The sequence below is a fragment of the Elaeis guineensis genome, chromosome 12 (assembly GCF_000442705.2).
Source record: "Elaeis guineensis isolate ETL-2024a chromosome 12, EG11, whole genome shotgun sequence".
NCBI classification, from domain to species: Eukaryota; Viridiplantae; Streptophyta; class Magnoliopsida; order Arecales; family Arecaceae; genus Elaeis; species Elaeis guineensis.
The window spans coordinates 21,427,488-21,442,975 of record NC_026004.2 but is presented as its reverse complement, the minus strand read 5'-3'; the positions used below and the strand labels follow the sequence as shown (position 1 = coordinate 21,442,975).

Sequence of the window (15,488 nt, the reverse complement as noted above, 5' to 3'; positions counted from 1 at the left end):
TGCATTCACTCATCCTAGCTCTCAAAGAGGTATAAAAGAAAAAGAATGTTGCTAAATAAATCAATTGTTTGCTATCACAAATTTGATTTCTCTACTGACAACCTTAGATGAAGGCTAAATGATGGAAGAAGGGTGATGCCGCAATCATACCATCTATATCGAAGAAGGGCCAGCTGTTTGGGTATCAATATGCGCATCAATATCAAAGGTAGATATAGATTTGGATAAGTTTAGAAAGCCTTTGTGGGATTAGATAATGGATACGGACATCAATATATGCATGTGGGTTCAAATATAAATTTTGTACAAATATTATAAAAATTAAGACAGTTCTTTTTTCAATGTTAATGATGCATATGTTGTATCATTATTATATCAAATATATTATATTGTTATTATATTATACTCTCAAAAATTGTTGCTATAAGGTACTGCCAACTTGTAAATAATTTTAAAATTATTCTTAAAAGATCGGTTGCTAAGACTGAAACCCGGGTCTGTTGGATGAGCTTTTACACTTTTTTTCAAAAAAAAAAAAAAAAAATCCTCATCGTATCTCAAGAGTAGACCTTTTTTATTCAACTTTTGAAGGAATCAAAAACTGTTTCAAAATTTTTACCAAATATCTTAAAATCATTCCAAAAAAAAACTTCTGCCCTTCCAAGAAGTACTTTTTAGCTCTCTAAAAAGGTAATGCCAAATTAGTTCTAAGTAACTTTTGTACAAAAAAGAAAAAAGGGATGAAAAACATAAGCAAATTATTGCTATGCTGGCAATGAACGGTCTAATAGAGAAAAGTTGCAATGGCATGCTTACCTTTCATTTGACAGTCAAATACTCAAAGAAACACCTCAAGTTCTTGGGGCTAGCTAGCAATCAACTAGTTGCATATCTATTCATGCTGACTAATAGACAGTCGAGAGTAATAATAGAAAAGAGAAAAAGGAAAACGACAGGGAAAAAAGTACGGTATTATGCGATCTTGGAGCCTAAATTGGACGCAAAGTATTGGGTAAACATTGGTATCACTGTATCACACATGGTGAAACTCGAACCGAAGCCAAATGTACTCCATTCCAGAGTCATGACCTTGGAGTACTATGACAAGAAGCCTGAAAGCTAAGGTGTTTGGCACTGCAATCAGAACAAGAGGAAAGCTCGAACCAGCTCTTTTGAAATCAAATTTGCTCAGTGACCTTTAATTTAGAACTCTTCCTTTTCTAAGCCCAAAGTCTGGTACATCATGTACAGTTTTGCACCTCAAACATTAGGCATATTCGAAAAGGCCGCGCGTTAAAGCCCCCTCCAAACCCCACCATAACAAAACAAGCAAGACCTTTTCCCTTTTATGTACTCCTTTTCCTTCCTTCCCTCTGACGACCGGCTCTTTAATTTCCCTTCCAATAATTCTTTCTATGTACAAGAAACATTAAAGCATTTTACTTCAAAAGAAAAAGTGAAAAGAGCTGGGTCATCTCTGACCGGCCACTGCTTGCGTGGCTAATGACCGGAAGGGATAGTTGGCACTGAGCTGGTTCACTAGATTGAGGTAGACGCTGAGGTCGTGGCAGGCCACCACATTGGCCGTCCGCTGACCGGGGAGACGGAGCTCTCGGCCGATGTCGGCATAGACCCACCCAGTCTTCGACAGAAGCCAGCTGATCAGTGTCGTCCCTTCTTTGCCATCCTTCTTCTTCCCATTCCCGCCGTCGTCGATGACGAAGCCGGGGACCTTGGTTATGATGTCCTGCGCATTCACTATCCTCAGCACCTTGCTCCCTTGCTCTTCCAGCCGGCGGCGGAAGCTTGCGTTGCCGACACGTGGCCCGCCGAAGGAGACGACGGTGACCATCGGCGCGTCTTGGAACGTCGTCGTGATGTCGTAAGCGGTGAGCACCGCAAGCGCTGCGCCGAGGCTGTGACCGGTGACGGTGAGGCTGAGGGGGTGACCTTTGCCTCCATAGGCATCGAGGAGCCGGGCAATCTCGTCGCGGACCTCGTCGCGGAGACTCCAGCGGACTGAGCCGGGGGAGGTGAAGAGGCTCCAGAAGCCACGCTGTACCATGGGATCCGGCTGGGAGGCGGATGGTGGGAAGGGGGAAGGGAGGTGGGTGAGAGAGGCGCGGAGGTTCTCAAGCCACTCGAGGCAGGTGGCGGTGCCGCGGAAGGCGATGACGACGTCGCGGCGGCCGAGGCGGGCGATCTCGTCCTCGTCCTGGCAGACAGCGACGTAACCGATCCAGCTGGAGCGGCGGGAGAGGGAGGCGGGGGCGGAGCGGGCCCAGCGGGGGAGGCGGGTGGCGGAAGTGGCGTGGAGATTGCGGGTGACGCGGTAGCCGGAGGAGGGGAGGCCGGAGCGGTGGAGGAGGGAGTCCTTGGGGAAGCGGCAGGTAGCGTAGGAGGGGGAGGTAGGATCGAAGTCGAAGGAGGTATAGGCAGCCTGGACGAACTCGCCGTAGCGGACGATCTCGGAGCGGAGCGCGTCGTCGAGTGGGTCGAGGAGGCCGTGCCAGTTGTTGGCACCCTGGTACTCCATCCACTGGCTCCCAATTCTGACCGTGGACGGGCCGCGTATTGAAGACCCAGAAGAGATAGAACCAGTGATCACGGAACGTCGCCGAAGAGTCGGCAGAGACACATAACGAGTGCCACCAATAGCAAATCTCATTTCGTTTAGTTTCTTTTTATAAACTATATATATATAGAGAGAGAGAGAGAGAGAGAGAGTAGCAACAGAATCCCCTGCTGTGTAGTATTCAGCTGCTGCTGCTGCCGCTGCTGTTGGGATTTATAGCCGGAGCGAGATTGGGGATGGGAGTGGGGGAGGGATGGGATGTGGGCCAGGGAGAGAAAAGGTGACGGAAGTAATTGGATGCTAGAGAGAGAGAGAGATGGGTTTGACGCGCCGAAAAGAAGGGAGGGGAGCTGGGGAAGGTGACGACGCCCAAGAGAGTACGATTGGACTTTTGGAACGGGGGGAGGAAGCGTGGGGCACGCGCACGACGCAGTCTTGCCCTTAGTGGGCGCGGAGAGAGAGATAGAGAGAGGGAGGCTTCTTGGACGCGGAATTCCTGCATTGTGCTCCAATCACTCCAATGATTAGCTCTGCGTCGGTCTTTTGTGAATGGAAGTAAGATTGTGAGACTTCTACGCTTGCTTGGGGCCACGGTGAGATGAGTTCACGAGCCTGCTATTGTACTCCATGGCAACCAATTCCTTGACCACCAGATCGCTGTGGCATTAATTAACACTTTTAGCTAGAGTCTGAAGGTGGGGACTAGGCCAATTGAATGCACACTGGGAGGTGGTTTAGCCTGTAAGTTGCTGGCTATAAATTAGTGACCACAAGATGCTTGCCGGAGGGCCATAATTGTTAGGGTTTCATTATTGGATCTTAACACGACCCTGTCTTGCAGGTGTGACATAATTTCTGGTTTGCAAGAATTGCGAACTAAATCACATCATAATATAGGGGGAGGCTGTTGGCAAACCAGCTAATGTGGCACAAGCTTTTTAGATCATCTAAAATCTGCATGGGCAGTTCGGTGAATATGATTTCTCCTCTCTTATCGCTAAATGCACCCATAGATCATACAAAGTCCAAATTCATATACAGATGTGTTAATTGTTAAGGGCTAAATCTTGCTATGCAGCTTATAGTTGCCTATAGGACTCCACCTAAAGAGGGGGGGGGGGAAAAATTAGGCAACACTACGACGCACGCACGTGCGCACACACGCATAGAGGCAGATTTAGATAAGATCGATCAGATTTGGACTCAAATTCGATTAGATGATCAAAATTGGATGATGAAGGTCCTATATTGATGATTCAAGCCGTTGGATATGATCTACTATCTCAAAATTGTTTGCACACCAAAAATTATATGATTTAAAGATCTCTAGTTTATGCATTAGGTGATCAAAAAATACATCTAATTCAATTTTATTTACATAGTCCAATTTTTTAATTATTTATTGTATAGGCCATGGGTCTTCAAAATATATGATTTTTTTGTGTGTAAGCAGTTTTGAGATAGTAAATTATATTCAACGGTTTAGATTATTGATATAGGATCCTTATTATGGAGTTTTGATATGATCAGATCTGAGTCCAAATCTGATCGATCTGATTCTAGTCTGACTATATATATATAAATCAAAAAAATATTTTATTAATTTTTAAAGTCTATTAACATGAAATTTAAACACTTTTCATGCACGTGCTAAATATAATGGTGAAATATGACTTATATAGAGTCAAGTCAGTTTATATGTTAAGGAAATTTATATTTGCATTTTGGACATCAAGTTGAAATTGTTTACAAAATTAACTAGAAAGAAGAGGGCGACCGCCACTACAGCTATGTGTAATATTGATCAAAGTGTCCTTTTCTTAAAATCAGTTGATAGAAAATTTAAGCTCTTTCTATGCATGTGTTTAAAATTTGCAATGAAATATGACTTCTACAAAGTTAAGCAGGTTTGTATATGAAATTGTTTACCACATGTACTCTAATGTGGGTTATTGCATGATTTTTTTAGGAAAAAAGAAATCCATTCAATTTAAAAGCATGGTTATGTAGAGTCGATTTTAACTGTAACAAATAAGAAGGTCGATATAGTTACAAGTTATGCATGGGTTTCTTAATTAATTAAGTATATTGGCATACAAATAAAAATATTTAGAAGCAGTACTTCTTCATATTACACACACTCATATTTTTACACCTATTTGATGCATAGGTTAATGACCACTAAAACAAATGATTCTTGATTTGTAGATATTTTTAATAATATAAATCATGATCAATAGTATGCATCTTTGATTTGCATCCTCCATTAGTGACTTTGGACTTGAAAAGAATAGCATAGTCCATATATATATATATAATGTATTTTACATTAATTCAAACTTTACTCAAAAATCGTTATTAGATGTTATATGAAAAAAATTGCAAAGAATGACTAGGTCAAGGAAGCAAAGTGCAATTAAAATTAATATTGCTTTGGACTAAACAAATCTTACAAGTTCAAACCAATCAGACAAACATTTCATTCCTTTTCTTTTTCTAGGTGATCTATCAATGTCGAAATTTGGGTTTGACAAAATCCTACTAGTGCATTAATAAAAGTCCACATGTACAACAAATATTACTTGTTCAAATCAAGACTTGTAGAAACAACCTAGGGCCCAAGGCATGCAAAACACCTAGAAAGCCAATTATGTTCGATTTTGTCATTCAAGACACAAAATTTCATCCAAAAAAAATATATTATGCTGGAAAAAGGTAAATTTATTGTTAAAGAATTTTACATTAGTGATACGGTCGTCATGGTGATAGATACTTGGAGAAGTTGATCACTTCAAGAAATCATAGAGATTGTAGCCCGACCGAAAAATTTTGTGCTCATAACAAATTTCATTGTCGAATTGTACATTTCAAAGATCAATGGATGCTACGAATGGAAGGAATTTATCATTCGTTTCATGACACTATTATTTTTAATTTTATTGCTTAAATAAGTTTGAATTGCCTTAGAATTTCATTTTTTATTCTACATGAATTATATAGTCTTATTTTTATTTATATGCTTGTTCTTATATAAGATTGTCTAAGGTAGACTTGAATTTGATCAGTATTATGCTCATAAAATAGTTTTCCACCTTTCTCTTCCTCCCCCTCTTACTTTTGGAAGGTGTTATTAAGAAAGTGTGAACTATCTTGCACATGATAGGCCAGTCAAGCTTAAGTTTGGTCTATAGCTGTGCCTTTTTCAATGGTATCATCAAATCCTTTTTAGAAAAGGAAAACGGCACTATGACATTGATGAAACTACTAATACTACAATAGTTTTTATGGTATTAATTTCTGTCGTATTATACATATATAACATGGCTTCCATATAACTGCCATTATACATTATTCTTTACAATGACCTTGTGCAACGATTCTGTAGTTAATATTTTAGCTTATAACAATACATCAAAAATGATCACTCCATAAACACGAAAAAATTTACTGAAAACATAAGAAATGCACTTGGTCGGCGATCCCGTAGAAGAGGAATTGCAATTGGTGTTTCTTCCAATGCTGTCCCATCACAGGTGGTGGGACATTACCTATATTTTATTTTCCAACCATGGCTTCTCTCTCTCCCTCCTCCAACCACTCTTGACCACTCTAATTGCTCCACTGAAGCTGGGGTCCTCTCATCGAATCTCCGATGAAAAGGTTACAGCAGTTTAAAGGACACGTCGCACAAGTTTAGTGTGGTAATTAAACTGATGCAAAATTCAGCGGAGAGTTCTAAAGTCAGCACAACGCGTTCCCGTCCTCAGAGTCTTCTTATCACCGTCCCTTGACTTAGTATATCCCACTCACACCACTTTAAGAGAGGAAAATGGGGTTACATCAGCCATCAATAACGTTTGGCTCCTAGAAACTTGGAAGCAAAAATGAAATGTTCAATCTCACAAGTTTTCCTTTCATTGGAGCACTTACTGTAGAAGCCTCCTAAAAGTTTCATACTTGTTTGATCATAGTGATGGGAACAATATATATTTAAAGACCTTAGGCATTAATGCTTCACAATTTTATTTATGATAAGGAAACTTAATCAACACCCGGTCCTTTTTGCTGACCAAGAAGATGGTTCATCAAAAGCTTTTGGTAGCAAGTATTGCAGCACATATATGTGGTTGATAATTATACCTCATAGGTCTATTTTTTCTGCATGGGATCAACCTTGACATTCGACCAACTCAAATAAAATAAAGTGCCAGTTGTGGTCTTGGGGTTGCGGTGTCAAACTATTTCCACCTACACATGTCATGCATATAAATGTTGCATTCCTCCATTCAAAATATATATCTATACATATATTGGAAGGAGTAATCAAGATTGATGTTGTGTCATGAGCCCCCACTAGGGACATGTTAGAGTATTGACACGTTACCAGTCGGCAGAGCAGACCAAGGAATGGCTGGAGGCTTTACACGAGTTCAGATGATGAGAATTAATTAGGTGGGGACTATTGGTACAAAAATGTGTGGCTGAGGAGGTTGGCTTCCACCGGATGCCTCACAACTTATCCCATTTATTGTTCTCCGTGCTTGTACCCGGGCATCACTCTATTTTATCCTCTGAGGACGACAAACTTAACGTCACACTTTAAAATGCGTGGAGGCCCACAAGAAAACCATGCAACTGTGTCACAACAAGATTGGTATTTTATGTTATAACCGTGCCATGCCTCATAAATCACACCAATCTCTTCCTGCCTTGTGCTATGGTAAAAATTTTGTGCACTTTTAATTTTTTTTTAAAAAAAATAGTTTCAAGTCTCCCTCTCGACGGTAGATTTGGGCCCATTCTCTGGACAACCAATTGACATTAGCTGCTCTTGTTGTCGTCCAGGACTGGTGCAACAGTGTGAGGGGGGCCATCATCCATGCAAGCTACTTAAATATTTTCTCCAATAACGAAGAAAAGAGTCTTAAAGACTCACTGGTACTGCAGCACCTAATACATAAGGCCAGTAAAGAGGACAGCATTATGAGATGTTAGCAACATTTTTTTATTTTTTGTTTTATTTTTTTTTTTGCATGACTTCGCACGCTAGGCATGGCATAAGTTCCAGACAATGATTTCTGGCCGTCAATCCATACCTTTGTTGCCTTGAGATCCATCACAGCCGTTAGAACTTCCAGAGCAGCTTTAAGTTGTTCGATTAGAGAAACATTGCTGTCATAAAATGTGGAATGGGGATAACAAATTCGGCACCAGAAATAACATCAAAATTGGAGTGAGCCAATAAAGTGGACGAGAAATTGAACTCAGACTGAAATCTGAATGAAAAGCCTCATTGGAGTTTGGGCTAAGTCCAACTCATTGGACCTGATATCTTGGGCCGAACTCCGCAAGTCTCGTGTTGCTCTTTGTATAAAGCAAGAGCACAAGCCCAGAACAAGTGAGCCCATTCAGCAAGAGGTTTTAACTCTTGTTTAAATGAAAGGAAGGTAGAGATAGCCATCCGGCTTTTATTGAGATTAAAAAGAAATTATGACAGAGAGGAAAGAAAATTTTAAAAAGTTACATTACAACTGATAGATGGAATAAGACAGAAAATTGAGAATAAAGAACCAGACTTCTTACATATTAACTTTTATGAAGATTTTTAGGAATATTTTTGACCTTCACCCAAACTCTTCCGAATTCTGACAGAAAATCCTAGTCACATGATGTAGACTAGCCATTGAAGATGTGAAGCCCTTCGAAGACTATGGTCACAAGAAATGAATGTTTGTTTAAAAAAAAAAATTGAAATTCCATTCTTTCTAATTTACCCACCGAATAGCCGTGAGAAGCATAAAAACGACTGAGTAAACCTTTTTCCAAGTTCCTTAAAATCCATTCTAGACAAAGATAACCAAAAGAGGATGTAGCCAACAACTCTACCAATTGTGGGCTAAGGATTAGAATTTATCTGGAGAACAGAGCAGCAAATTTGTCAAGCATATATGTCTGTTGTCTAAGCCAACCAGCAATCACTTGAGTGAGTGGAGAGTCAACTTTCCAAATTGAGATAACAATGTTCAGCTAATCTGAATCTTGGCCCATGTATTCTTGGCCTGATATTATCATGAAACAAGATCGATACATTTTATGGGACCCAATAGTGCAGTCGTCACTATAACACAAATTATATAATTTTCAGAGATAGAATATTAAGGTTAGTTTATGATCAATGAAGATAATAAGCCATGCCATGCTAACCCTTACATCACATTATAGATTATGCTAGGGTCGGCTCTATATACTGTAGGTCAAATTGGACAAGCAGAGCTTGGCCATAGTGCCAAGAGTGCTGCACTAAACCACTACAAAGACAGCGAGCTGACTGGGAGAGGCCTGCTAGACTAGGCCAGCACGACACGTGCACTCCTATGACGCATCGTGTCTGATCCTTTCACATCATTTCTTTTGCGTTTCTTCAAGATCTGGATGCCAAAGTATTAATTTATTTATATAACCAAAAGAATTAGAAGTTCGAAGGGAAGTAATGCAAGGGATTTTTCATTGTGACGGATCATGGTGCCAACAGATTGGATATGGGTCGTGTTGCTCCTACTCCCGTGCTCAAGGCCGGTTGGTCGATGTGAAAACACTTTGAAGGCTATTATTGGAGCTTCATCCAAAAATTTGCAAAAAAATCTCTATCGATATATTTTTTAGCAGAGATCCTCCTATGCTTAAGATAAAAGATGGAGAATAAGAAAATAAAAGAGTTTCGAGAACTTATTTTGAGGATCTCTGCCCTCCTCCATTTATAAAAGGAGAGTTGGAGAAGTATATGCCTCGGAGTCTTGACTGATTCCTGAGTTTTACGCATAGATTCGGTGGGCGAGAATTCTTTCTTTTTAGGAGTAATCTGATTGCAAAAGAGTCCTTTTTACCTGAACTTTTCCAATTTGTAAGAAAAGAAAGATTTTGTTAATGAGGATTTTTCAACTATAGCTCGAACTGGCCGATCTAAAATAGCTCATCCAAAATCGAGGAGGTTATCTCGACAAAAGCCAGGGATTGAGCTACCGCTTTCGATTCAGCGCCGTATGCCTGGGGCGCCTAAAATAATTGTAGTTGCCAATCAAGTTTAACTGAGTCCAATCTCCAACAGTTCGGATGGTACCAAGGTCGAATTTGCCTAAGGTCGAGGTAGATATCCACAACAGATGCCTCCACTCTTGAGCCCGAGCTCTTGTGAGATCATTCGAAGAGAGTATAAATCTAAGGTCAAGGCCATTTTCGCCAAATTATTTCCAACTTTTTAACAGCCGACACCTATCAAAAATCGATGTCGTTAGGCGAACCGACTCTACGTTTGGGTTGTCGAATCTCCGAATCTGCATGAGCTATCCTGGCCAATCATAGGCTGCCACTTGGCACACATCGGCGAGGGGAGGTGATTCGTCAATAAATTAGAGCCATCCGAACTCCTATAAATAGGCACCGTTCCACTTTTACTTTTATCGTTTCTACTATTTTGAGAGGAGAGGAAGTTGCCTGAGCGATTTTCGATAAACTCCGGCAATCATCGTCGGCAAGTAATTATTGTCAGCTACAATCGAACTCGATTCACCGACCCCAAACTGCCTCCCTAAATTTGCTCGGCTGCTTCTCTTTTTAGGTCAATCCTCCATATTCTCTTTGGCTTTTTGGGATGAGCACATCAAGTTCGTCTCCATCCACTTGGACCTCGGGTGATGATCTGAGGGATGTGAACCTGGCATCCGACGTAATATGTTCTTCGAGCGAATCCAAAGTAAGTGGAATGCCCGACTTTAGCCCCTTCTGGGTAGGTTCTGTCCTCTCCTCAAAGGACTTAGAAATCATTCATTTAAAGTACTAGATCTCAGCCGAATTTGGGTTGGAGGTCGCCAGTCCTGGAGAGCGCAAAGCTCTTCCGCCTCGAAGTTGAATCGACCTCTACGAGGAATCCCTCAAGACCAGACTTAGGCTATCCTTTCATTTTTTTAATCACAGAACGACTCAATACATACCAAATAAGCTCATATTGTATAGCACCGAATTGATCATGGCATTCAACATAGCTTTTTTAGTTCATTGCTTTCTCCTCGAGATTGAACCAACCTCTAGCCTCTTCAGGGCATGCTTCACATTGAAGCAACACTCTAAAGAGGCCAGGTGGTAGTATGCCTCTATTCAGAAGGATCGTCATCTCTTCCAAGATGCTCCTTTCTCAATACATAACTAGAAGAAGAGATACTTCTTTATCTCGATCGAGCAACCTTGGGACATTAGCACATCATAGAATCGACCTCAGAGATCAGCAGTCAGAGCTCCTATTTTATCCAACATCAAAGAGGAGGTACTGAAGCTTATCTTTGGCCATGCCACTCCCCCACTCTCTAAGCTCCTTTCTGAGGAGAATTTGCATAAGATCGAGTTAAGCTCGATCGATCCGCAAGTAAGTAAATTATCTTTCAGAGTTCTTTACCTCGGCTTTCCTTCTTTGCTGACCTTAGTTTTTATCCAGGCATGAGGGCCGAAGATGTCGAAGCTCTTCATCGAGCTGCCAAAAGGAAGAAAACTGCCATGGGTCCTGCTCCAAAATGTGGCGAAATTGAGGCCATCCTTGCCCAGCCCACTATCGACAGCTCTTCGGGGCCAAGTCGTGCTCCTCCGACGAAGAAGCCTTAATCTAGGGCTCAACTCGCATAGCCCCTCAGGTCCATTCCACTAGGGGAAGCAGTCCCCCAATCTTCTGCCTCCTCATCGCATCGAGATTCAAGCATACCTCGAATTTCGATGCAAATGTCTTCTTGTCCAGCTAATCTATCAGCTGAAGTTTCTTTAGAGCCAGAAGCTCTAGCCTGACCTTAGGCCCAAGATAATAGATTGGGCTTTGGCAATTATCGACTCGCCCAAGACCTTCTTCGGGTGGCAATGACCCCAACCGATGTTGAGGCCTTAGACACAAAAGATGGTGCTTTCCACATCCAAGACTTATATGACTCTCTTCTCCGGGTAAGTGCTGCTCCTTGGTCGAGCTCCCATTTAGTTCATCATCATCATTATTCAAACTTTTTTGCCCTTCTTCTTCTTCTCATTCTTTTCTTTTTTTTTTTTTTGGACAGCTCATCCACCATGTCGACCACTTCATCGAGGTGATCCAGGAAGCTCAACAAAGTTTAAGGCCAAGGACAAGGCTGGTCAGGCCAATAGAAGGGTAAATGATATCGTGCTCTCCAAAATCAAGGCCAAGGAGGAGGTCAAATCACCAAAGGCCAAGGTAAATCACCGAGAAGTCGAACTCACCAAGGCTTGAGGTGAGACTGAAGTTCAGCTGTCTACGAAGACTAGCAGGTGGGAGAAGAAGCTAGAAACTGCAAAGGTCACCATGATCAAAGCTTTCTGTTCCTCGACGAAGCTCCAGGCAATCAAGATGGAGTTCACCTTTGAGTCCTACTTATAAGGACCAATGGATTTCAAGGTAAAAGTTCGGAGCCACTTCCCCGAGCTCGACCTCCAGCCCTTGGAGTCAGACAACAAAGAGGAGGAAGTCACCGAGGCCATTGAGGGGAAGGCACATGCCGGGGAGACCTCCAGCCCAATCCATGGAGATCAGGCCACCGGAGGTGCAGCATCAGTTCAATCTCCGATGGTGATTGTCCTCCCACATCCTGACGATATCGGACAGTCCCATGCCCCTGATGGGGCCTAAAATTTTCTTGTATGTTAGCTCGGGCATGTCCAAGCTATGCAAATGGTTGGTCCATTTTGTGTATTTTGGTTCCTCTTGGGATATTTCTGTATTGGACCAACCTTAAAGATTTTGTAAGAATTCTTCTTTTAATGAAATTCACCTTTTTTCTCACATCTCGGCTTTTCATTCTCGCTTTCTTTCTTAGGTGTAAGTTCACCTAATCGTAGAGGTTGGTTGATTGAAGGTAAATGAGTATTCCTTGAGTTCGGCTCCCGATCTCAAGCCGATATTTTAGTAAGGCACCATTAATTGAAGTCGCGACCATGGCCGCTAGTTCTTCTAGGTTTATTCATACAAAGATAAAGTATAAAGAGATGACCGTGATTATGATCATCTTTTAGCTTATTCACTGGTGTGGTTCAGCAATTGAGGTGTTTGGAGGTCTTGCCAAGCTCATCCATGGATTAGAAGTGCAGGTCGAAGATTCAGGAGATGCGTTCCACTCAGCATATCCAAGAATGAAAAGCACATGTTGGAGACATTCGAAGATGCATTCTGCTCAGCTTGTCCGAGGATGAGGAGCACACGTTGGAGATCTGAGAGATGCATTCTACTCAGCTCATCCGGGGATGAGGAGTGCGCATTGGAGATCCGAAAGATGCATTCTGCTCAACTCGTCAGAGGATGAAAAGCATGCATTGGAGATGTTCAAGAGATACGTTCTGCTTAACTCATCTGAAGATGAAGAGCATGTGTTGGAGATCCGGGAGATACTTTCTACTCAACTCATTTGAGGATGAGGAGCATGCGTTGGAGACATTCAGGAGACACATTCCACTGAGTTCGTCTGAAGACGAAGAGCGCATATTGGAGATCTGAGAGATATGTTCCGCTCAGCTCGTTCGAGGATGAAAAGCATCCATTAGAGATGTTCGAGAGATACATTCCACTTAGCTCATTCGAGGATGAGGATCGTGCATTGGAGATCTGAAAAATGCATTATGCTCAGCTCATTCGAAGACGAGAAGCACACATTAGAGACATTCGGAAGACACGTTCCGCTTAGCTCGTCCGAGGATAAGGAGTGCATATTGGAGATATAGGAGAATATTTAGAGCTATAGAAATAAATTCTTTTGTTATTCGATTCAATAAGAATTACAACTAAGGATGGTAGATTCATAAGTTGTTGGAGTTCTAGGTCCTAGAGATCAAGGTTCCATCCAACCATCGAAGCCGATATGCTTCTGATCAAACTCTTCATCAACGTGATACAAGCCTTTCCAGTTTAGTGTGAGCTTTCCCTGTTCAGTTGGGTGAGACACTTTGGATCTCCGGAGAACAAGATCTCTTGCTTGAAAGGCTTTATCTTTGACTCTCAAATTATAATACCGAGCTATTCTCTATTGTTAGTTCACCATCCGTATCCATGATCGCTCTCCATGTTAATCGAGTTGCTCTCTTCATCAAACTCTTCTACTTGAAGTGAAGGCAAACCAATTTCCAAGGTTATCACGGCTTCGATCTCGAAAGTGAGTTTGAAAGGGATCTCTCTGATGGGAACTTATTGAGTTACGCCCAAAGTATGTTGTATAACTCTTCGGCCCACAATCCTTTAGCTTGGCCTAGACGGGCCTTGAGTCCTTGCAATAGAGTCCTGTTGGTTACCTCAACCTCGTCATTACTTTGGGGATGAGCTATCGAAGTCAACCTGTGCGAGATTATAAATTTGTTGTAGAATCCTATGAATTTCGATTTGTCAAACTGATGCCCATTATCTATGATAATAGTTCAAGATAGATCAAATCGACAAATGACAGATTTTCACTTGAAGTCGTAGACTTTAGCCTCGATGATGGTCGCCAACACTTCTACTTCCACCCATTTGGTGAAGTAGTTAATTACGACAAGCAAAAACTTCTTCTGTGTGGTGGCAGAGATAGGAAAGGATCTGAAGATGTCCATGCCCCACTAGACAAAAGGCCAAGGTGTGGTGATCGGGATCAAAGTAGTTAAAGGTCGGCACTAGATGTTGGAGTTCTTCCGACACTGGTCGCACTTGCTCACTAAGTTGGCTGCGTCCTTCTACATGCTCGGTCAAAAATAACCCTGCCAAAATACCTTATAAGCAAGCACCTTGCCCCCAGGTGATTTCCGCAGCTTATTTCGTGAACCTCACGAAGGACACCACTTTCAAAGGTCGAAGACACCAAAGTAGTAGAAGGAAGAATGATCTTTTGTATAGCTTTCTGTCATACATGAGATACTAAAGTGCGAGATGCCTTAGCTTCCTGAATTCTTTCCGATTAGCTCGCAGCACCCCATCTTACAAGTATTGAACAATCGAATCTATCCAACTCAGCTCGGGGTCCATTTGTATCACTGAGGGCTCCTCAATGCTTTGCCACTCAAGGGTTTCTAAATATGAGCTCCTTTTCAGATCGGTGGCTCCAAAGGTGGCGAGCTTTGATAGTAGATCCGCCCTCGCATTTTTTGATCTCAAGATTTGCTGAAATTCATGGTGGTGAAATCAGAAGCAAGATCTTTTACCCTCTATAGATATATCATCATATTGGGCTCCTGAGCCTCATACTCCCCTTGCACCTGTCCAATGATGAGCTGGAAGTCACTATGGACCCTCAAGCAACGAACTCCCATCTCCCTTGCTGTTTTTAGTCTAATAATTAGAGCTTCATATTTTGCTTTATTATTCGAGGCAGAGAACTCAAAGCGTAGGGCATATCGGCAACTACTCCTTATGGGTGAGTCAAAATTAGTCTGGCTTCTGAGCCCATCATGTTGGAGGAGGAGCCATCCACATGAAGAACCCAATATTCTTCGAGCATTGTAGCTTTTGATTCTTTGCCTGGCTTTTCTTTCGAAATGGTGCATTCTAGATCAAAATTAGCTAATGCTTGAGCTTTGTGGATGGTCTTGGGAGGTACTTTATATCGAACTCTCCTAGGTCAACAGCCCATTTGGTCAGCTGTCCTGAAGTGTCATGCCAATAAAGTACCGACTTGATTGGTTGGTCGGATAGGACAGTTATGGTGTGTGCCTGAAAGTATGGGCGTAACTTCTTGGAGGATATTACGAGGGCATAAACTATCTTCTCCAACTCTGTGTATCTGATCTTGACATCATGGAGAATTTGGCTGATATAGTAGACTAGCTTCTATGTTTTAGCTTCCTACCGAACGAGGATCGAGTTGATCATCGAAGGTGAGATTATAAGGTACAAATATAGCACCTCCTCAAG

General features: G+C 41.9%; 1 protein-coding gene across 1 annotated transcript; it reads right to left on the bottom strand.

Moving 5' to 3' along the window:
• Window positions 1-1,169: 1,169 nt before the first annotated feature.
• On the bottom strand, window positions 1,170-2,741 carry LOC105054752 (phospholipase A(1) DAD1, chloroplastic-like). The gene has a single exon (XM_010936342.4). It carries the CDS (start codon window positions 2,666-2,668, stop codon window positions 1,472-1,474), a length of 1,197 nt encoding a protein of 398 aa, XP_010934644.2. The 5' UTR covers window positions 2,669-2,741; the 3' UTR covers window positions 1,170-1,471.
• Between the last annotated feature and the right edge of the window lie 12,747 nt (window positions 2,742-15,488).

Coding starts and splice junctions, on each gene's coding strand:
- LOC105054752 (XM_010936342.4), bottom strand. CDS start 2,668: ATGAGATTTGCTATTGGTGGCACTCGTTATGTGTCTCTGCCGACTCTT.